The sequence below is a fragment of the Antedon bifida genome, chromosome 3, assembly GCF_963402885.1.
Source record: "Antedon bifida chromosome 3, ecAntBifi1.1, whole genome shotgun sequence".
Taxonomy (NCBI): domain Eukaryota; kingdom Metazoa; phylum Echinodermata; class Crinoidea; order Comatulida; family Antedonidae; genus Antedon; species Antedon bifida.
The window spans coordinates 8,399,488-8,424,793 of NC_136228.1; the positions used below are offsets into that span (position 1 = coordinate 8,399,488).

At 33.0% G+C, this 25,306-nt stretch overlaps 2 protein-coding genes across 3 annotated transcripts in view; one reads left to right on the top strand and one right to left on the bottom strand.

Moving 5' to 3' along the window:
- The window catches only part of LOC144836793 (nucleolysin TIAR-like), an 86,926-nt gene extending 68,250 nt beyond the window's left edge, over nt 1-18,676 (top strand). For both annotated transcript variants that reach the window (XM_078691650.1, XM_078691651.1), the window contains 7 exons: nt 9,325-9,400; nt 10,365-10,470; nt 10,993-11,082; nt 11,836-11,920; nt 12,390-12,519; nt 14,778-14,884; nt 15,573-18,676. In XM_078691650.1, coding sequence (XP_078547776.1) covers nt 9,325-9,400; nt 10,365-10,470; nt 10,993-11,082; nt 11,836-11,920; nt 12,390-12,519; nt 14,778-14,884; nt 15,573-15,747 — 769 coding nt within the window. In that variant the 3' untranslated portion in view covers nt 15,748-18,676. The remainder of the gene's footprint in view (nt 1-9,324; nt 9,401-10,364; nt 10,471-10,992; nt 11,083-11,835; nt 11,921-12,389; nt 12,520-14,777; nt 14,885-15,572) is intronic.
- The window catches only part of LOC144836813 (uncharacterized), a 228,227-nt gene continuing 205,275 nt past the window's right edge, over nt 2,355-25,306 (bottom strand). Inside the window, exon 4 of the transcript XR_013611376.1 lies at nt 2,355-2,366. The gene's annotated coding sequence lies outside the window, so the exon portion shown is untranslated. The remainder of the gene's footprint in view (nt 2,367-25,306) is intronic.

The following is a 25,306-nucleotide window of genomic DNA, read 5'->3' on the forward strand; positions in this document are numbered from 1 at the left end:
CGGATACGACGTCTTCGCTAACTTTTAGTTTAAATTTAAATTCACCATAATAGCAGGAATCTAGGACAGATGATGTCGCACAAAAGTAAAGTAATCAGCAAGTTTATAAATGCAGCGACCTCCGCACCTATCATTCGTTATTAGATACTTGTTAAAATTTGACCTTTTTTGTAGCATTTTGATATTCTATATTTATTCCACGTACGTTTCATTCAAGGCTCTGTGATTATCGGTTTTAACATGGATAAAATTTGACAATATTTTAAATTCTGTTCAGTATTTTTACTTTGAACCTTAGCCTAGAAAAAAAATAACATAATAAAACCTTTTGGTAATTTTTTTTAAAGTCGAAGAAGAAATTGAATACCTGTATATATTTTACCAGTTTAATAATTTAACCTTTTGAAATATAAAACTGCGTCAACATTTTAGGAGAGTTTTTAGTCTTTTTGTTGGCAAGCAGTGAGGATAGTTTGTGAATCTAGCTATACCATGTTATCTTACCTCATGGAAAGGGCCTTATTATATTTGGCCCAGTTATTTTCCACCTTTGGTAGGTAGGAACGAAACTTACCAATAACTAAGCCCATAATAAGTTCTTGACTAGTTAAACTATTCAAGTTTTGAACTTATTATGGACTTGGTTATTGGTGAGTTTGTTCCTACCTACCAAAGGTGGTAATAACTGGGCCCATGAATCCAAATTTATACCCTGGTAAATATCTAAGCCTGAACATGCTCTATGTTAACTATGTATAATAGTTAGATATTATGATAGTCGGTGGTCTTTTGTCATTAGATGGGTAGATATAAAATATTATCTGTACTTTTTCTACCGGTTTTTATGGCATGCACTAGCTTGGGAACCACGTCATTGGGAGCCACATGGTCCAACCTGTAGTCGATTCAAATGCACAGCACACAATTCAAGCAAATTCATATTGACTTTTGCTATTATGGTTTTAAGAAAATCAATGTAAAACATATGTTGCCTATCTGGTTTAGAATTTGTAAGTACACTGTTTGCTAACAGCATATGTTCTGTTACATACACACTAGTTGTTTCGAGATATTTGTTGAATAGAATTATATTAATTTTCAATATGTTTATTCACATTGTTTGTTATCTATATATGCTGTTGATCTTTTTTTTTTTAAATTTTGATTTATTATAATATAAATCTAGATTATTAAACTTTCAATATAATTTATGGTGAATACAATAAGTCAAGCTATTAATATTATATCACAGAACCTAACTATTAGAGATCTTTCGATATTGATGTCATATGACCACCATACTGCCAATACAAAAATAAGTTTTGCGGGGTGCTGATAGTGATACACAATAACTAAAGTATACCCATATTTAACCTATAATCACATTTCAAATGACATTTGAACATATTATTGGGACACCTTTGGAACAAAATTGTCTCCTGAATAGGGATTGGCTGTAGTGTTTAAACTTATAAAATTCCTTTTTCTTCTACCACCATTTAGGAGCAAACTTCATTTTGCAGGCTACTTCTCTACTGGCTCTAGCTTTTGAAATTTTAATGCATATCTCATTTGTTTCATATGAAAGTGTTCCTTTCTTTCTTTCTCCATTCACAAAATCATAAACATACATAAATAATCATAATACCCTGAATAGGGATGTCCTAGAGTTGTACTAAAATTTGGGAGAGGGGGAGATTACAGATAGACTTTTTCATTTCAATACATTTCATACTGTATTTTGTTGAAAGCTACATACAGCAGTAGAACCGTTCCTTTAGGACATTAAGGGGCACATTTTTCTATGAAACAAAGAGAAGAATTTCTATGAAAAATAAAACTTATTTATTATAGTATTAGTTAACCCTCATTCTCCATATCATCAAGTATCAATTTATTCTACAATATATTCAAAATGATAATTTATAACAAATATTTGGGATCAAAAGGTGTCTCCTTAATATGCTACAGTAACCAGCCAGTCATTTTGGTTAATAGCAACAATATCTGATGAATATTCCTATATAAATTTAATTTAAATAACATTATTACAAAATTGTTCAGATGTTTGATTAATAATATATTTTCTTGATCATCAATCAAATGTTAGTGAATTTGATATTAATATTCAGTTGATAGATGGAAAACAGAGTTTTATCAATAACATTTAGTCTGGTGGAGAGAAAAAAAAGAAGGGAATTTTACACATATGAATGAATTAGGTACACAGTAGAAATTGAAGTGTTTTGTCCCAGTAGGTCTGTAATTAAACTAGAAAGGCGGGCTATGTGAGGGCGTGTGGCACAGTTAGTTAGACATTGAACTACACTGATAGGGAGTCTAACGCTCATCACATTGCTTGTATCCTTACTTACGTTTCCTCTAGTTTACCTTTAGTTAAATAGATTAATATAAAATATTCTTTGTTTTGTTTATTGTATAAGTGTTAGGAATGAATTCTCTTTGGAGTGAAAAATGATGATAGGATTATATAACTAATTTTCAATGGAAAAAATGACGATACTTTTGATTATTAATCGGGTAATTTTCTACAAGAAGATATTGGAGACGGAAGCCAAGTACTTTCAAGTTTATATTTCAATTGAAGAAAACTTGAGAAGAAATGCGGGCAAGATAGATGATTAAACAAGAATACTATAAGTTAAACTAGATACTTGGGTGATGAATACAGCAAAAGTTGTGTACGATTCAAACATTTTTCTTTAAAGATGTATTGTCCCCCAAAAACATGAAAAATGAAGATTAATAAAATCAGACCTTAAATAGGCCATTTTGCAGTTTTAATAAAGTTATTCACTTCTGTAAAAAAAAAAAAAAAAAGTTAATTATTTCACTTATAAAAAGACACAAGAAAGGGTGAATTTTAACCAAAAAATATTGTGTGACAGACAATTTAGGTATTTTTTGCTTTAAATTACATTTTTTCAGGTAGATCATTTTTTTTTTCGATCCAGTTCACGTGAATACAGTAACTATACTTGAAATTAAAATTGCATATCCAACAATTAGGGGGACAATATATCTTAAGAATATAATCCAATCAATATTCAATATTATTGACTGGGGATAGAGCTGATTCAGAGTTTGGTTGAGAGAAGAGAAAAGGATGCATTAGACAACCAGGCCTACACATTTTAACAAACTCCGGAATAGATTTTATTTTCTCTAGAAAAGGAAGTTGTGTAAATTTTTTGGATTAATTAGTTACACAATTTAATTTTGTTGCTTTTGTTAAATTATGAAAAGGTATGAAATATACAGATGTATGTTGAAGAAGTTTACGGGAAAGAGCAGGCTATGAGAAGACGATAAATAAGAGAACCTACTTGTTGCATCAATACGCGTTTGGGTTAATAAAGTTACTGAATATATAAAGTTCACGAAAGTAGTGTAAACTGTAACTCTAGTGAAATATACAAATTACAGTATTGTAATTGTATTTGTATATTTATGTCATATAAAGCAAAGCAGACAAAAACAAACAAACCCCTATTCAATTGACACTCAGGGGACACTACTATTAAAGGGGACACTACTATTAAAGGGGACACTACTATTAAAGGGGACACTACTATTAAAGGGGACACTACTATTAAAGGGGACATGCTAGTGTGAAGCTAAAGACGGAAATCTTTTTTTATAACACACCATGGCTAACCCCTATTCAGTGGACACCCCAATCAAAAGGGATACTTTTTACGGTCCCATAGGGGTTCTACTGTATATTGTGAATGTTTTCAGTGACAAACTGTTGGAAAAGAGGTTTACGAAAAAAAAGATTTGAACGTATTTTTATCGTCGGTCCTTCGCATGTTGAGTATGAACGAATGTATGTCCTTGCAAACTCTTTTCTTGATTATGCACATCAGATTGCTTTAAGTTTCGGATGAATCACTATCCAAGAATGATCAAACTTGACAGAACATATTAAATGGAATCTAGAATGCCCTCAGCTCGAGATTATCAGAGAAGTCCGTTTTAGTCTTGTAGACAAATCGCTAAAGAATTCATCCGAGTAAATGTGAAAGTTTACTTAGAAGAAGTAGCACTAACCTTCATTTCTGTTAATTCTCTTCTTTGATAAATAAATAAAAACTACAATATTATTAATCAACCTAGAATTGTTACTGACATCAATAGGAAGGTGTCTTTTAGTGGGTAATGATTATATATAGCAACAGTATATAATTAATATAAACATGTCTATAATATTAAGTGGGCTTTTGTACAATGAATGTGTATACTTCATAAAGAAGCTTAGTAACGTAACTTAATTCTAACCATATATTCTAATTCTATAACCATTTATACGGTTGATTTATCTGTATAGGAACACAATATACGGTACTTAAAATAATTATAAACACCATCTAAAATAGATTTTAAAATTGTGGAATGCGTAGAAAAACCCTTTTTATTGTATCTATAAAATTATAATATAATTTCTAAATTATATTTACATTTCTAAATTAAATAATTTTTCAGAATATTACCGGGCGGTTTAGAATTTGTTCTGTGCCTGTCAATTTATAAATATAACACTGGCTACATTTGTTTATTAATTTATGCCTGAATGATTATGTGTGGATATTTTAAATATATTTATTGTAAGAATGTACTTAACATTTAGCATATTTATGGTTTTGCTGTGTGTTGTATTTGTCATCCAACTGAAACAAGCATGACAAAATGGCGTGATTTTATCATCATCCCTGCTTTTCTTCCAATTCTGTATTTTCTTTATTTTATATTTCTGCTTCTAATCAAATTTATATTTTCATATTAACAGTTATTGGATTTTTTAATTTTCTTGTAAAAATTTATCCGAATATTTAATTTTGATAATGATAATAATAATCCTTTTTATATTAAAATGTTATATTTTCCACTAAGATCTTCTTTTGTCAATTTCCAAATTCGCAGTTATGATCGGCACACTTCGGGACAGAGTTTGTAGTGGAAGGAAAAATAACTGCGAGTTTACAGGCACAATCCTGTCGGCCATGTAGGCTATAAATTTTATTAATTTCTGTTTGTTTACTTTTTAAAAATTATTTTAACCACTACTCACACATTTCCTGACGTATATTTATTATATTTACACATTTTCATCAATGTAGCTGTGTTAGTGTAACTAGAACTTTTGTACGAGAAAAACAAATCTTGAATATTTTTTTGTACTTTACCTTTTTACGATCCAAACTTTTCAATTGAATTTTTGTGTTTATTACATTCATCATGTTTTTTTTTTACAATTTAACATTAAGAGGTCTTGTTTTTTTTATATTCGATTATACTTGCATTTTTCATTATCGTTTGTTAATATTATTTGAAATAAAATCTGCAATATTGACAAAATATAAAATTTTATTAATATAATAAACATAAAAATAGTTTTACTGAGCGATGAACAAGTATTTGCATTTATTTTTCAACAAATTACAAATTTTGTCTGCAAAAACTATAATTTAAATTAAAATCTGAAATAAAGCATTTTTATTTATAATATAGAGTATTAAATTTCTAATGTTTGGTTGATCAATTTTTTCCTGTCATCGCATGAGATGTCTTTGATGATGCATGCTAATGTTTTATTTTTAAAATAATATAATTTAATATTTTTATATTTTTTTTCTATTTTATTAAAATTTAATATTTTTAACATAGTTTTATAATATTATAATTAGTTTAAAGTGTAGAACTTAATCAGTTTCTAATTTTTCAAATAATTATATAATTATTAATAATAATGTTATTATATTGAATGCAAGTCATTATTGCAAATAAAGTAAGACCTTCTAAGCGGAGGTAATATACTATATTTTTTTAAATAAAATTTTTCTTTGCTTAATTTTACCTTGTAAACCGTGATGAATGATTGCACTTCCATTTTCCAATGTGTAGGCCCTATGGTATGTAAAATACACATAGTAAAATATGAAGTATTTATATGTTAGTAAATCATTATTTCAAATACTCTGTAATTAAATTCACATACTGTAATTGAACAAAATAAATACATTTAGACATTAATAATATTTATTCAAAATAAAGTACCATCTAATCCAATAATTATTCCATGCAATTATTCATAAGTTGGTGAAATACATAATAATGTAGTAGAGCTGTAGCTTGGTTGATGATGTGCTTGCCTTCCAATCCCAAGGTCCAGGGTTCAATCCTGACCCAGTGCTAGGGTTGTTACAACTCTTTCAATTCCACTCCCTAAGCCTCAAATGAGAATGAGCTTGACTAAAAATAATATATATATAAATAAATATAAAATAGTTTATCCATCCTGTAATTGGCAAGTTACTTGCTGTTGGATGTGTATGAAAAAAAAAAATGTAAACAAAAATGTTTACAAACTTTTCTATTTGAAACATTCCTATTGATCAGATTTATGTTAATTTTTAATCTAGAGTACACCTTAATCTTAAGTTTATTGGAACTGACCTACATTAGCTAAATTATTTATATATTCTAATATTTTACATGATATAAGTTTATGTATATTAATCCTCTTGTGGAATAGTAGTGTTTTTTTTATCAGCCAACAAATTATTAGTATTTTACATAGGGAGCTAGGAACAAATAGGTCAGGTAGATTGATGTTGTCGGTTGTGTGGTGGAGAGCGATGAAGCATGTCCAAACTTTCCTGTATGTGCAAAATGAATCGCAAGAACTAGTTAGGTCATCGCAAACCGAAAGCTTCCTAATGTTTGATTAACTTTGTATATAGTAGCCATAGCTACCTGTACATCAAGTGTTTTTATTTAATCTAGAAACAAGTGAAAAGTGTCTATTCAATCTAGGAACAAGTAAAAAAGTGTCTTTATTCAATCTAGGAACAAGTAAAAAGTGTCTTTATTCTATCTAGGAACAAGTGAAAAGTGTATATATTCAATCTAGGAACAAGTGAAAAGTGTCTTTATTCAATCTAGGAACAAGTAAAAAGTGTCTATTCAATCTAGGAACAAGTGAAAAGTATCTTTATTCCATCTAGGAACAAGTGAAAAGTGTCTATTTAATCTAGAAAAAAGTACAGGTTACATTAAATCTAAATTATGTATGTGGTTTTTATGTAATTTATAATGGTACGGTAGTAATGATTTTACCTGGTGGCCATTTTCACTTGTTTTGACTATCGCTTTACACACTTGTGTATAATCAGCTATTAATTTCAGTTACATATTGTTTGCTTGATGAATGTTCTGTACGTGAAGAAGCCTATAACAAACATACTCTTCAATATATGGTACTACGTTATTCAAATTAATTTATAAACCACATGGTTTTTTTTTAAACACCTGTTTAAATTATCATCTGTTTATCAATAAATGATACATGCCACGTAGGTAGTTGTAACCAAACTGTTCAATATTGTTTTGTAATAATACATAATGCAAATTAATATATTAAATTCAATAACACACACAACTCATGTTGTTAATAATAAAACAAAGTACAGTATATATTGTATATCCAGTCACTGAGGCATTCAAATGGATGGAACATAACTTGGTACAATCTAGTTATAAAATAGGACTAGTTTTCACATTTAAAATTGATACACCCTTTAGTATGATCCCAAAAGGCATGATCTTGGAATAAGTATTACTATTGGAATGAATATTCAAAAAATAAAAAACCTGTGATAAAATAAAATCATTTAAATATGTATATAGCCTGACTGCACAGTTCATTAAAATGTACAAAATAAATTATGCAATTGGAAACAATGTGTTTGTAAAATGTATTAGACCGAGCCTTATGTGATGATAGCAACGGGAAAAGGTGCGTTGAAAGGAAGTAGAAGGTGTGTGTATACATTCTGTGAATGTTTTAGATTTAGAAACCAAGGCTACTGTATGCTTAATACACTCGGTATTGGATTGACATTACACTTTAAAAATTCTAATCGGAAATGTAACATTAACAAATCGTGGGCATGTTGTTTCCGTACAATGTTGCCATGACCTAAAACCTGAAATTGAGTGTTATTCTTACAAGGTTCATCGCATCGTTTTACCGATACATACTCACACTTGATTAAGGATAGTACCTTACTTTTAATTCCTAATAATGTATTAATAATCGATAACACCTCTGCAAAATAAAAAAAACTATGGAAAAATTACTCGTAATTGTAAAGGTTGTAATCACTTGTAATCTATCTAAAGTTATCGTTACGGTTCATGTTTGTGTCAGGGTTACAATATTCTCGCATATTTTTAGGAATAAATTGTGGTTAATTATAACAATTAGTACTAATGATGAAAGTATACAAAAGTAATTGTTTTTTAATGGTATAAACAATATTTGTTAATACAAATCTAAATAAATTAAAAATAATCAAATATACAATTAGATTTACTCTGAATATCAAAATCATTTATCCCTTTCACCATCATATAGCAAAATTCTGGAGTTTACACATAGCATGGACACACACCACACTGCCCATGTAGAAGTTCTGTTGTGTGTATGTAAACTTTAGAGATTTGCCAGACAATGTGAAAGAGTTTTTTTTTCTTAATATTGTCAATTTTCAGCAGTTTTGAAGAATTTTTCATGCTGATTTTTATTCTACGTTTAAATGTTTATTGATGAGGCAATAATTTGAGATGGATAAAGAGTAAATTGAATATAGTATACTCTGGGGAAGAATGTGTAATTCCATCATTAGATTTAAATGAGATTGTGTCAATGGCATTTAATTGTTATTATAACATATTGTTTAGGGCACATAAAATCTTGGTCACTTTGAAACCTTTGTCATTTATGGTTATACGATAGTTGATTGTTCTAGACAAAGTTCATAGTTATCTTAGAACAAAGAATACTGATGTACAGTAGTATAGCCTGACCCAACGTCGGTCCTCGATCTTGTCGATGTCTACCTAAAATTAATTTTGTATTCATCTGAGTAGATTCATAACATCAAGTTTGCCAAATATATTACTTTTCTAATGATTTTGTCAAGTGTTTGGAGAGTTATACTATACAATAACAACTTCTTAGTCTTTTAAATACAATTCAAAATATATTAATATCACTATTTTATTCACAAAGAAACTCTTTTTTTACATACAAATTTTATCTGAAAAATGTTTTTTTCTTCTGAAAAATGTTTTTTTTTTCATGAATTTTATAAATCATCAGCACTTTTGAATCGTTCATAAGTAATTGTTTTTTTTATTCCCTTTTATACCTTTTGATTGTTTCTTATTTTTCATAATTTTCTTGATTGCTTTAAAGACTTTTTAAATAACATTTATTTTTTTTATTTATCTTTCCAGAGAAGCGAGAGTTGTACGCGACGCCGAGTCAAATAGGTCAAAAGGTTATGGATTCGTAGGATTTGCAACAAAACTTGTAAGTGTGAAAATTTAAATTCATGAATACAGTATTGATCCAAAAAATTGTGGATTGTATGAATTTATGATCAAGCTTTGTCCGTAGATGAAAACTTAATAATAACAATAGCAACCCTAAAATAGTTAATCCTTTGCTATTAAGTGTAATATAACAAGCAATATAAGAAATGTTATTAGACAGTGTAATAATAATAGTATTGAACAGTTGATTCCCTGTTTAAGTGATCAGTTTTGAAATTATAATTGCATATTTTACAATAGTTCATTTAATCTAAAACACACTGCGACTGCTGTTGTTGATAGTAATAAAACAATAGTTTTTGGGTGCTTTCGGAATTGAGTGCGCGTTTTTTTAGATAATTTAATATCTTATTGGGTAAATATTGAGAGACATTTTGTTAAGTCTGCATCCGATTTAGTACAACATTATACAGTAGAACCTCTATTATGGGGACACCTTCGGGACCAAACAAAGTGTCCCCTGCAGTCCTATCTCTGTTTTGCTCTTAATAGGAATGTCTCAAAGGACAAACAACAAACTACAGTATTGTTTGGTTTCCAAATGTTATAAAATATGGTTTTTGTTTTTGCCGTATTGGGATAAAAAGTTATTGCTTTCGGTCTCTTTAAAAGGTGGTAAATGTATGGCTACTGTCGGATCTGGCTACCGTGCATATATTGCATATCCCAATTATATCAGTGATCAGTTTTAAATGATGGCTTACCTATTCTATGCATGACATGATTAATAACGAATACATTAATTAACTCTGAAAGATAAATCATCATTCAGAATGATACTGTTGATCCAATGATTAATTGGCTTGTAGGACACAATTGCGATTGTTGTTTTATTAGTATTCCCACATAATTACAAAGCCACCTTAAATTTTTTGGGTAATTTTCATTGCTTTCGTTGCTATATATCTGCTATCATTATCATTATGTATTTTATTTCATAGGAAGCGGAGACCGCTATGACAATGATGAATAACAAACTACTGGGAACTAAGTGTATCAGGACTAACTGGGCCGCACGAAAGATGCAACCACAAACGAAACCAGAAGGTTAGCAATTAGTATAGTACAGTAGAAGCTCTGTTAAGGGGACACATTTTGGACCCAACAAAGTGTCCCCTTAATATGGGTGTCGTCTGAATACCGAGTACCTACTGTATACAGATTGTTATTAACATTTGTATGTCATTGAATTGGATTGTTTTCTACAGATACAAGACCATGACATTCAACCACCATTTACAAGCACCATTTTACTTTGCCATAGTGATACCTAAACTTATATGGGCTCAATATTGCTATATATGGAAACCATTGCTATATTTGGAAACCGTTTTACCATATCTGGAAACTATTACTATGTATTAAATGACATTCTATATTGTGTCATATTTAATGGTTTCATTCTAAGAGCGCTATATCAAATTTGTAATGTAAATATTGTGTCATATTATAGCAATTAATGATTTACATAATGTGATGATATCAATCTACTAATCTACAAGTAAAATATTAATTACTAAGATCGCAGAAATTAATTACAATTTGTTGTTTATTTTTTAAAACTCACAGTGCTTAAGAAGAATTATGATGAGGTACTGATGCAAGCGACAGCCACCAATTGCACAGTCTATGTCGGTAGTTTAATCAAAGAAATAACAGGTAAACGAGAATTTACTACTAGCCTATAAATCATGGTTGTACAATATGACAGGCCCAAGTTGGCAGTATCTTAGACTTAAATTTTAATGTGATTTTACTTATGCAGTCGATGTTACGCTGGTGACGATGACGGAGACAAATTTGTAACGTGTCGATGTTATTTAAGATCTGCTGGCGATGATGACGAAAATAATTTGTTTTAATGTGGCAATGTTTTCGGATGGTGACGATAGTAAATCAGACGTCGTGACATTGTTGTTGATAAAAGTATGAACAAGTTATAATGCTGAAACCGATACATTATCATTAGATGCAACGGTTTTCAGTTTTTGATGAAATGTTTGATGCGACGGCGAAGAATATAATTTAGTTATCGTTGGAAAAACATTAGTGATTAGCTAACCGTAAACCGTAGCGATGTTGTTGGTTGTTACGAAAGAGTGGACAGACATGGTGTTGAAACAACTATTTGTTGTTTTTGTAGTATAAGAATGAAATAGTTCTGATTTTAGTTGTGATAATATATTGAGTTAGAACAGAGATAATGATGTTGTAAAAACTTTATAGTCATTATTTATTTCCACCATGGTGTACTGCTACTGTTAAAGATGTATTGTCCCCAATTAACATGAAAAATTAAAATTGATAAACAATTTTGCAAACAATGAACACAAATAATGATTTCGCTTATAACAAAGACAATAAACTGTTTAATTTTTCTAATTGTCTTTCATTGTTTTTTTCCAACAATAGATACAACATTACGGTCATATTTTGAAACCTATGGTACAATTCAAGAGGTTAGGGTATTTCCAGACAAAGGCTATGGATTTGTGAAGTAAGTCTACATACAAAGATTCTTTAATTTTCACTTATTTAATCACAGTCAAATCTCCTAATACAAGATTATCCAAAAACCAGAAATTTTAAAGGGGCTCAAATTCGTTTATTCAATGGTGTCTGGTATTTGGGAGAGTTAACTACTTAATATTACCAACTCCAGCCCCAACAGAGTAACCCTAAAAACAAAAAATAGTTTAGTTCTCTATGTAAATACTGTGTAATACTAGCTACACATGTTTTTCAACATTTTAAATAAGTACAAAGAAATGATAATGCTTAAAATTGTTAAAGTATTCTGTCGGGAGAAGCAAGTTTCACAGTGGGTTCAATTCTTTAACATAGCTTACCTTAATATTATATGCAAATGCACCAATCAATATTATATGTTGCGTATGACAATTTAACATTGAAAACAAATTTCTGTTTTATTTTTTTGCTTTATTTTTTTATTTTTTTCTCTCCAGAATGGATACGCATGAAAATGCAGCAGCTGCTATTACCAATCTACATGGAACGAATATTTTGGGAACACAAATCAAATGTAATTGGGGTAAAGAAACACCTACAGACCCCAGTGCCATGTATGCAGTACCAGTAAGTTCCATTTAATATTTCAAAGGGGTACATAGACATAAGTCCCATTTACACTAGGACGATAAAGATCAACAATAAATAAACAAATATGCATTGTTCATACATAAAACAAAAGAAATCTAAAATAAATGAGTATTCTATATTTCTAGAACAAAAACCTTTCTAAATTCGTTTGTTTTATGTAAGAAAAATGCATGCTTATCTATTATCGCCAATCATTATCGTCCTACTGTAAATGGGCCTTTACACTTGTACATCAATGTTAGAATAACTCTATTGATATGTATTGCCAGATTTCAACTATATTCATTGAAACCAAGTTTATTGTAGTATTGTGTGAAACCCTTTAGGAATAATTGACGCACAGGTCAGGATTTTTCCCCGTGAGGTTAAGAACTTGAAAACTATGTTGACTAGTGTACGTCTTGGGGAAAGTCACATAATCCAAGTCCACCCAGGCGTGGTTACCGAGAAGGTTCGAGTGTCAAAGCAGAGATTCATTTCATGCATTCAATTATAGAGGACTCCCCTGCGAGACAAAGATGTGTTTGATAGATAGCGTTCCAATGTATGGTGTAATAATGAGAAGTGGTCAGATTAATAATGTTATTACTAGCTTAGTATAGAGTAAACAAGTATATTATTCAACCTATTTAATTTTGACTGAATTCCATATTTTCTATAATATAATAATATAAAGCATTGCTTTTCTGTAAAACTGGAACTTCCAAAATTAAAATCCAAGCAATATATTGCTTTTTTACCTAAATAAATGAATAATTTTTTATTGTAACAGTTATAAATTGTTATATAAAACCAAAATGTTATTACAAACATATTGTCTAGTCTAAAACCAATACAAATACTTTTATTACGAAATAAAGTGATTGTTCCAAAATTGAGTGCTTTCATTAAGGTTTAACGACACAATTTTTGCAATAAAATTGGAAATTGCTTGTTGCCTTTTGAGAGAAAAAAAAGGAGTTAAAAAAAACACTTTACATATAGTTTTTCGTAGTTGCTATAACGTATCATAATTGTGTTACAATTAAAGTATTGTGTAAGTAGAATGAACTGATAAGTAGTTGGTGTTGCATGCGCAAAAACTAATCAACTAGCGTTTTTATTACATGTTCATCGCACAATACTTAAGTAAGAATTTAACGACTTCTATACACGAAGTCGATCACCAACTCATCATCACTAGTAGAATCATTATGAATTTTTATGTTGTTAAGACCCAATCTGTATGGTTGCATGCAATACATTATAAGGGGTAATGAAACACGAGTTGCTAGGCAACGTGCTGTTGCATCTAAAACCATTTCGTACTTGCGTTAATAAAATAGTCAACGTTATTAATAAGCAAAAGTGTATATAGGAATTTTAGTTTATTGAATATTTAGTTTATATTTATTAAAATACATTATAAATTAATTAAAATAACTAATTACAGCATCCACTGCTTTTCTCCAGAACATGCTATTTATAAGATAATAATAAATATAAAGAAACACCAGTATGCCAAATGTGAGCATGTACCATTCAGCGGTTTGGGAGGAGATACGTAAAATTATGCGACCAATTTAGTAGCATTAATATATAGATGATTTGTTTTGACACAAAAGATGGCCTAGTTTTTTATATTTATGTTTTTAATAGTGAGACACAGTTAGAACCCTCCTTTGTGACACCTTATTCAGGGGACACTTTCTAATGAACGAGGGACAATATATGTTTTAACACTATGGCCAATCCCAATTCAGGGACATCCCTATTAAGGGGACACTTTGTTAATTAAGGTTCTATAGTAGTACTACCCAACTGTCTAATCCAGATTTGTTAACTCTCCTATATACAGTAGTTATAAATTGGTTGTTCTAGTTCGAATGTTTATTTAACCTTCCTTATAGCTTGTAGCTGTTGTACTGCTTAGTGATGAATCTATAGTATAATTATTATATAGAATATTATTATATATTATTATTATTGTAATCAAATTTACTTCTATAATAATAACGTATATATTGCCAATATAAACACTACACCAACATTCAATGTTTTATTCAAGGTAGAACTCATTAGTTGAATATTTTTCATATAGATTACAAACTTTAATTGCTAAAAGTGAACGCAGAAAATGGCATTGAAGAAACTTTAAAAAAAAATGATGGTGTTAAATTGTTTGTACCGACCTGGGTAAAAGCCCACAGTTATTTAAATGTTGATTATTTAATAAATGTTTTTGTTATTTTTAGCAACAACAACAACAGTACTCTAACTACTACGCCGCGGCCTACCCACAACAACAGCAACAACAATATGTAGCAAACCAGTATTTCTACCAAGCACAGCCATATCAAAGGTATGAGAATGACTAAAAGCTCTGTTTACACCCAGTGATATGGCATCATTATGTCCATATATCATAATATGAATTTTTATGTTAAGACCCAATCTGTATGGTTGCATGCAATACATTATAAGGGGTAGTTGCTTCAATCCTTATCAAACTTTATGTGACAACAAATGTAAACATAAAGTTTGATAAGGATTTATACTTGTTTAACAATTATATTGCAACTGAATTGGTCAGATGGTTTGCCCTACTCTGATTTATTTGTACTGTGGACTCGGTTCATTGAGAATACAAGTAATTCTTGAGTGTGACTTGAACCCATGTCCTCTAGGTTGCTAGCCTGGTGTTCATACCTCTAGACCACCAAGCCTGCAGTGGTGGGTAGTGTTAGATTCTAGCCCATAGAAACAAGCATGTACTGTACAAACAGATCATGATCATCCAGTTTAGCAGTATTTGCAGATTTCTGAGTGGTCTGGTTTTGTGAGAGACTAAACTTTCTGGGAAACTACCCTGGATATATGGGCATGTTCATGTTTAGTAATTTACCTGGATAAATTTATTACCTGGATAAATTGATTACCTACCTACCAAAGTTAGAAATAGTTCATGAAGCCAACTTAGTGGGTAACTTAACTGAATCTGAACAGGCGCTACAGTTGGATAATTTCTTTTTAATTTTTTTTTCCTTCAGTGGTGCTTCACCCGCTAACATGCAGTATATGCCTCCTAACTACCAAAGTGCTGCGGCTGCAGCATTGCAGGGACAATCTTATGGGGGCGGTATGCCAGCGCCTGGAAACTTCGGATCTGGAGCCGGCATGATGGGACAAGGAAACATGATGAATCCAAACGGACAATTTATGTAAAGAACGAGTTTATTAGAAGGATCAGGATAAATGACGAGAGGACGATGTCTGTCTGTTTGTCTGAATACAACTCACTCTATCCAAAAATCACATGAAATAATGTAAATAATGTATGAGACGTCAATGGCTCGTATATTGTGCAGAACAAAAAAATATATATAAACAATATAGAAAATTAGGTAATACAATGAAATTGATCACCTGGAATCACACTTAGAGACGGGGTTTGATGAAATCAAGCTACCTGATTGGTTGATTAGGTATGCATAGATTATACAGGTGATTAAAGCAGTTTATGTAAAAATTAATGTAGTCAGAAGTTAAGTGGATATGGTGAATAATCGTATCTTGTAGCCAGATCCTGACAGAGTACAAAGGCTACAGTGGAGTGGTTTTGTGTGTGTGTACATATATATAAATGATAGGGAAAAAAACGAATATCAGGGACATATTTTTGCACAGGAAGATGACATGTGTTAATTATTGCATGTCTATGATCTGTTGCATTGTTTAGAGGTGAATAGACCTTTACCCTTTGGCCTCACGACAAAAGCCATCCCTTGATTCAGCATTTATCTCCAAGCTCAGCAGCGTAACAAACAATCGTGTGTGCACCATAGCACTGTTTTCTCAATGCTTTTGGATGCATGAATAATCAAGTGCTTTTAGTAGCCTGCTCAGGTTTCTTTCATGGTCATCCATTTAATAATGTTTTGACAATGTATTTCACTATATCTTAATCATGATAAACAAACTACATTTGTTTATTTTGGTTTACTGAGCAGTGTATGTCCCTGAATGTTTAATGCTGTATAATCGGAAATAACTTCTGAGTATCTTAACATCTGAGTTGCTTTCCTCACCCCCAAATTATTTAAAAAGCCATCATTCCCTCTCGACATCAAACAGTTCTCGGCGCAAACTTGCCAATATCGGCCAAGAACTCTTAAATCAGCCTGTAGAGTTAGATTATCGGCGACTAAATGTTTCTAAATGTATCATCATTTTTACTAATGAATGAAACCAATTTGTACAGTTTTGGTTCGCATTACCGTAAGAAAATGACTAGCGCCATGATTTTGTAACTCCACGACGAACTTGGCATTTTAAACAAGTTCTTATTTGTACCTGTAGTCGCTGCAATATCATGTATAACCCAAAAACTTTTTTGCTTTTTAAGGAAAATTTTTTTTACATGGAAATGTCGGTTTGTTGTCAATCGGATTTATGTTTCTTTCCTGAAGTTTATGTATGCAGGAATCTCGTAAAAAGCAATGTTTAATGTTGTTGGTGGATGCCAATGAGCACACGCGCTTAATAGTATAATCACATACATAGTAGCAACACAAAGAGAATGTATAATAATAGTGTGGATGGATAAATTGGATTTTATGTTGGTTGGTTAGTTTTTAGTTTCACTTAGATTTATAGTGTGGAACATTGCACCCAAGTGTCTTACTAATAGTGTTTGTGTCTGGCTTTGTAAATACTTCTTTCGGGTTGGAAGTTTTGGAAAAAAAATAAATAGTAGGTAAGGTTGGATTTAGTTTTTCGGGTAAATGGTTCTACGGCGTAAATAGTGTTAAAGGAGAAACGTTTACCGAAATAAGCGAGCTGTTCTCGTATTATTTTAAATCGACCTTCGATCGAGTTGTTGGCCAATTTAATAATGTGACGATAACGTAAACTTTTCGTTCAAGATTTGTTGTAAATTATTGGAAAAAAAAACTACTATAGGTAGTTAAAAAGGTCAGATGGTCGTTTCTTGATATGAAAAAGCACTTTAGTAGTAAAAAAATTGTGGGTATAAATATGGATTTCTGTTTTTTAGTTAACGTGTGATTCGGAATGACAATATATGAAATCGACATTCCTGAAGAAAGACTAAATAATGTACAACCCTCGTTTACAATTAATTTGTGTGTTGTAGATTATACATTTTCAATCAAATTAAATGAATTATTTTTGTGTTCTAAGGAGAGTATAAAGTAGTGCCAAGATCTAGTGCAATGAAGCAAAGAGGCACCATCGTGATTATTAACATTTTTTTTGTATGATTTTTAAGATGAAAATGTAACCAAAAATAGAGCCCTGTATAATACATGTCCTCATTAAAAAGAAATACTATTTTGTACAGTGTTTTTTCATCATTTTCAATATATATATTTTTTTTCAAACTGTAACAGGTTTTTGACTACAATCATTTGTGATCTGATTCTGTGTTTTTAATTGTGATGTCAAATATATATATTTATCCTTTTTCATTCCATGTCGTTTTTGTACACAAAGAAACAATTATAACCTTAATTATTATTTTTTAATTAGTCTAGGTGAAATTGTAAAACATTGTTTAGTGTGATTATATAAATGGTACAGTTTTTTGAATACTATTACTGTAGGTATAGCCTGTGTATATGTCTGTGGGTGGTATGGCTGCATATGTATGCGTGTATTTGTACAGATATACAACTATTGTAAATTACTATAACATATAATCATTTTTCAAAAACCTGTTACAGACCAAATTCTTTCGTATAGATTTTTTTCAAAAGCTTTTTTTTAAATCACATGATTTATTATCTTTATTTATTTATTTAGTTTTTTTGTTGTTTAAAAAAGAGAAAATTATAAAAGTTGTGCATTGTGCTATTTTGAAGATAACGTATTATAAATACCGGTGGGATGGGAGGAATGTTGACTGCAATGCGTACGTGTTTTCTGAAAAAAAAAAAACTGTTGTTTTCAGTAACCTGTTTTTAGATCTTGGTAATATACCGTAGTGTACAGCTGCCTCATGATTCGATGTCCTTTAAAAAAAGACGAGCAAATTAGAATGTAGTTTCGGCTCCAATTCTGTTGAACCTTAATGTAGGGAGCCATGTAGAAAGTAGGGGAAAAATGAAAATAAAACACCATTTCTATATGAGAATGAATGCTTTGTGTCATTTGTTTAAAGCCTAAAAGCTCCCGCAAGAATCTTGTTTTTTGTAGTACAGTACTGTATTTATTTTGCCACACCCATCACTGCTTCTAATGAAAACCCCACACCCATCATGTTAGATACCACACCCATGGTGTTCGAGACTACACTCATGGTGTTAGAGACAACACACATGGCGTTAGAGACCACGCTCATGGTGTTAGAGAACACACTCATCAAGTTAGAGACCACACCCATCAAGTTAGAGACTACACTCATGGTGTTAGAGAACACACTCATGGTGTTAGAGAACACACTCATCAAGTTAGAGACCACACCCATCAAGTTAGAGACTACACTCATGGTGTTAGAGACCACACTCATGGTGTTACAGAACACACTCATCAAGTTAGAGACCACACCCATCAAGTTAGAGACTACACTCATGGTGTTAGAGACCACACTCATGGCGTTAGAGACCACACTCATCGTGTTAGAGACCACACTCATCGTGTTAGAGACCGCACCCAGTTAGAGACCACACCCATCACTGATTCTAATGAAAAAGCCACACCCATCACGGTGCTTGTTATACCATACCATGGTCCTTTTGATGGCAGTTTCTGATGAGAGACCATACCAATAGGCCTAATGGCTTCAGATGAGAAATCAAAACCTTCATTGCAGTTTGGTTTGGCTAAGATGTAAATATTTAAATAGGTAGATAATTAATTATTATGTACCAAGTTTGTATTAAATGGTCACTCTTGGTAGATATTTTTCAAAGTTTTAAATTTACTGGATACATGACTACAAGACCCGATTGGTCCAGGTACTGTATCTTTGCAATATTTGATTTCCAGTTATAGATACCCCGGACACTTTTAGGGAGGCCTGAGTCATTGTCATTGGACATTTAAACTACTAAATAGATCCCCATGCATTCTGTTTTTTTTAATTGCGGCAGTGAATACTGAACGGCCGGTGGTTACGATTCTCACCCTTCTTTCAGTTTTCAGATGCACTTTCTAAATTCCTCGGTGAATCGTAATATTATAGTGAACTAATAACATAATATAGAGTATATGGAATCACTAATTATAACAGCAAATCCTAATAGGCCTACGATTATCATAAAATGACGTTAAAATAATTGGCATAAATATAAAATCATACATAATGGAACACAGGATTTAGTATTAATGAGGTTTGATTAAAAGATATATTACATTATAATCTGGGTTTGCCTAACGGTAATTTCAGTAGTAGAACTAACATACTTACTCTAAAGTGGGCATCATAATTGAACTATTAACATCTATGTAATCAGTAATTATAAAAGCAAATCCTTTACGATTATCATAAAATGACGTTAAAATAACTGGCATAAATATAAAACATGGAACATAAAGGATTTAGGTTGCAAAATAAATGTAACTAATATTAATGAGGTATGATTAACTCACCGATGCGCCACCTCAATTTAATAAAGTAGCCTAATAATTTCAATAGTAGAACGAGCATACTTACTCTAAAGTGGGCATCATAAGTGTTGTTTTCTTTAAAGGGTAACCGAGTTTAAAATTGTTATCAATATTGTTGCAAAGGTTTGTGTTTCGCACCTATCACAAGTGGACCACAAGTAAAAACAATGAATGAATAAAACTGGTGGTCCGAAGGGTCACTACGGTGTACTGGGCCCATCTCAGCCCTCATTCATGGTTTAATATAATTTATCCCATAATTTATCTCATGAATTATTCATGATTTCGTTGAGGAATAAACATTTCGCGCGCCAGACTGTGGCTGTGGGGTCAGTTGAGGATAAATAAAATGTCAAACTATGAATGAAATTTCAATAAATAAGATGATACTCGAGGTTGATTTTCTAGATTATTTAGCGATTGATACTCTAATATAATTGATACTACTGTATAAATGTTATGTTCGCATTGTATACCAACGTACGATATCGTCTGTGTATACACATAGAGATCCGACGAATTACAGAAACATATCTTTTAAACATGATGTGAATTATTTATGGTTTTGTTCAAACTTTTGACTTTTATTAGGAATCACCGACCTTGGCTAAAACACCTTTTTTTTTAGATAGAAAAAAAAAACACATTGAAGCCTCCAAGAAGCGCGTTAAAACAGACGATGATAAATCATAGGCAGACTAAATTAGATATGCTGAAATGTTTCATTGATCGCATGTATGTTTGTCAAATACTGTATCCTCGTTTTAAGGGGACTTTTTACCTCTCTGTACGGTATGCTTAGACTTAATGCAGCGTGGATAATTTGATCCAAAAGTTTTCCAACGCGGCACTGCGATTGTCCGATGCTTTATATTGCACTCATTCATACACTGGGGTAAAACTGAATTATAACAAAAACACCCCTCTCCGCTCCTCACCCACCACCCCCGAAGGGAATACGGGTAACTTTGCCAGCACGGTAAAGTAACCACCTCAGCATTTTGGAAGTGCTCCCATACACAATCTACGCCATTGATGTGTTAAACAAGATTTTACAAGAGATGTGTGGGGTTACCGTTACATTTAGGACAAACCGCCATCAAACTGGATTGTAACCATTCTTTAGTTAGCCTAATTCTATCTTCTTCATTAGGCCTACTGTATTTACGCACCGGTGTCTAAATAAACGTTGAATACATGAAAATAAAATGGAATTCATATCCTGTTTTTCTTTGATGTTTTTTACCGTATAGGTTTATGTATCTGAACTGTAAAGTAACTGTTTAGATATCCTTCAACTAGACATTTGTGAGTTCCTGACGATAGTTAATATGCCCTTCTGGATTCATGATAATAGCTTCAGAAATCATTACCTTTATTATTTACCGCCTTGAATGATATCATACCCAGCGACTGATACTATTTATGATGGCATGGTGGATACATTAAACAACATAAAATAAATTCGTAAGATCAAAATAATGGTCAAAATAAGCGTACAGTAAAATGTAATATCAAATATAGAGTATTGTATTAACTATTACTGTACCACAAAATATACACATCACTGAAACATACACGTGCAAAATTGTATATCTATACATTCACACTTGATCCGTTTCACGGAACGGAAGACGCCGCCGTTCAATTCATGAGTTTTCATTAACAAACGACGCCGTCTTCCATTCCGTGAAACGGAACAAGTGAGAATATTGCTTTATGGCATAAGCACGGTGGTGGTATTATAGGCTTGGCGTATAATGGTGGCCTATTGCATACATTTTGCAATACTGTATACCAAAATAATGTGAAATACTAGGCTTACATTCGCACCACGGGGACGATTATGGAATTAGTCCACCGCCAAATCATTTGGACATGTTTTATCAATGGTGAGGATAGTGTTACCCGGTTCATGCATAATTCAAAGAAGTAAAAAGAAATTTAATAATTTTTAAGTAGCCCTATATGAAATCGTTTTACGATAGGCTTACCTATAGGGCCGACATAGATCTAGTGCTCTATCGTAATTCATAGACTTAATGTTATCGAATTCAGAGAACGGAAACGAACCATTTTAACATTTACATAATAGTAGAATTTTAAACATGAAACGTGGATCGAAATATTGATAGTCGCTTTAATTTACATAGCATTGCTTCTTAATGTGACAATCACTCATCACTATGCGTTGATGATTTTGGCGCAAGTACAGACATTGTCCAAGTTACATTAAAGCATTACGGTAATAAATATCATAAATACAAAGCAACGTTGTAATTGTATTGAGGTGTGACTTTCTCAAACTCAATCCGGTGGGCCTGCAGTTATCCGAACAGCTCTTGTAAAGCTATACACCCATCTCAACCAGAATTTACCTTTCGTAAACCTTAACCAGGTCCTCTCGTGTATTTCTGTGCCTCAGTTAACCTACACCCCTCTTAACCAGGTCCTCTCATATTCCTGTGTCTCAGTTAATAACCTACATCCCTCTTAACCAGGTCCTCTAGTATTTATGTTTCTGTTAACCTCACCCCTCTTAACCAGGTCCTGTCGTATTTCTGCGTCTCAGTTAATCTACACCCCTCGTAAATAGGTCCTCTCGTATTACTATATCTCAGTTAACCTACACCCCTCTTAACCAGGTCCTCTCGTATTTCTGTGCCTCAGTCAATCTACATCCCTCTTAACTAGGTCCTCTCGTATTACTATGTCTCAGTTAACCTACACCCCTCATAACCAGATCCTCTCGTATTTCTGTGTGTCAGTTAACCTACACCCCTCATAACCAGGTCCTCTCGTATTACTATGTCTCAGTTAACCTACACCCCTCATAACCAGTTCCTCTCGTATTTCTGTGTCTCAGTTAACCTCACCCCTCTTAACCAGGTCCTCTCGTATTACTGTGTCTCAGTTAACCTGCATCCCTCTCAACCAGGTCCTCTCGTATTACTGTGCCTCAGTCAACCTACACCCCTCTTAACCAGGTCCTCTCGTATTACTGTGTCTCAGTTAACCTACACCCCTCTCAACCAGGTCCTCTCGTATTACTGTGCCTCAGTCAACCTACACCCCTCTTAACCAGGTCCTCTCGTATTACTGTGTCTTAGTTAACCTACACCCCTCTCAACCAGGTCCTCTCATATTTCTGTGCCTCAGTTAACCTGCATCCCTCTTAACCAGGTCCTCTCGTATTACTGTGCCTCAGTCAACCTACACCCCTCTTAACCAGGTCCTCTCGTATTACTATGCCTCAGTTAACCTACATCCCTCTCAACCAGGTCCTCTCGTATTACTGTGCCTCAGTCAACCTACACCCCTCTTAACCAGGTCCTCTCATATTTCTGTGTCTCAGTTAACCTACATCCCTCTTAACCAGGTCCTCTCGTATTACTGTGCCTCAGTCAACCTACACCCCTCTTAACCAGGTCCTCTCGTATTACTGTGCCTCAGTTAACCTACATCCCTCTTAACCAGGTCCTCTCGTATTACTGTGCCTCAGTCAACCTACACCCCTCTCAACCAGGTCCTCTCGTATTACTGTGCCTCAGTCAACCTACACCCCTCTCAACCAGGTCCTCTCGTATTACTGTGCCTCAGTCAACCTACACCCCTCTTAACCAGGTCCTCTCGTATTACTGTGCCTCAGTTAACCTACACCCCTCTTAACCAGGTCCTCTCGTATTACTGTGCCTCAGTCAACCTACATCCCTCTTAACCAGGTCCTCTCGTATTACTGTGCCTCAGTCAACCTACACCCCTCTTAACCAGGTCCTCTCGTATTACTGTGCCTCAGTTAACCTACACCCCTCTCAACCAGGTCCTCTCGTATTACTGTGCCTCAGTTAACCTGCATCCCTCTTAACCAGGTCCTCTCGTATTACTGTGCCTCAGTCAACCTACACCCCTCTTAACCAGGTCCTCTCGTATTACTGTGCCTCAGTTAACCTGCATCCCTCTTAACCAGTTCCTCTCATATTTCTGTGTCTCAGTTAACCTCACCCCTCTTAACCAGGTCCTCTCGTATTACTGTGCCTCAGTTAACCTGCATCCCTCTTAACCAGGTCCTCTCGTATTACTGTGCCTCAGTTAACCTACACCCCTCTCAACCAGGTCCTCTCGTATTACTGTGCCTCAGTTAACCTGCATCCCTCTTAACCAGGTCCTCTCGTATTACTGTGCCTCAGTTAACCTACACCCCTCTCAACCAGGTCCTCTCGTATTACTGTGCCTCAGTTAACCTGCATCCCTCTTAACCAGGTCCTCTCATATTTCTGTGCCTCAGTTAACCTGCATCCCTCTTAACCAGGTCCTCTCGTATTACTGTGCCTCAGTTAACCTACACCCCTCTTAACCAGGTCCTCTCGTATTACTGTGCCTCAGTTAACCTGCATCCCTCTTAACCAGGTCCTCTCATATTTCTGTGCCTCAGTTAACCTGCATCCCTCTTAACCAGGTCCTCTCGTATTACTGTGCCTCAGTTAACCTACACCCCTCTTAACCAGGTCCTCTCGTATGTCTGTGTCTCAGTTAACCTGCATCCCTCTTAACCAGTTCCTCTCATATTTCTGCGTCTCAGTTAACCTGCATCCCTCTTAACCAGGTCCTCTCGTATTTCTGTGCCTCAGTTAACCTACATCCCTCATAACCAGGTCCTCTAGTATTTATGTTTCCGTTACCTTCACCCCTCTTAACCAGGTCCTCTCGTATTTCTGTGTCTCAGTTCTACACCTCTCTGATCTCCTATTTCATGTAAATCACATAAACCTACACCACTCTTTAACCAGGTGGGATCGGATACTAAACAAATACTTGTGCAATAACTGTAAGTCGACAATAATTGATAATTTGTGTAGGAACTTCAGGTGGCGATTCCACTTGATCAAGTTCCATAGAAACATAAGGAAACTTTTCCTGAGTATCGATAACGTATTATTATCAATATTATATTTGATTTATGGCAAGATTCGAAGCTTCTGAAATCGCTCCCATTGTTGGGTTGAAATAAGTGGGGTTACAAGTTACTTAGTCAATGTTAGGAAACAAACACTAAATAGGCTACTTTGCTTATTAGGCTTGGCTGTGGTTCTCTCTGTTGTTGCATTCTATCAAGTATATTTAATGCATTTATTAGACAACATTAAACAGACAGAAC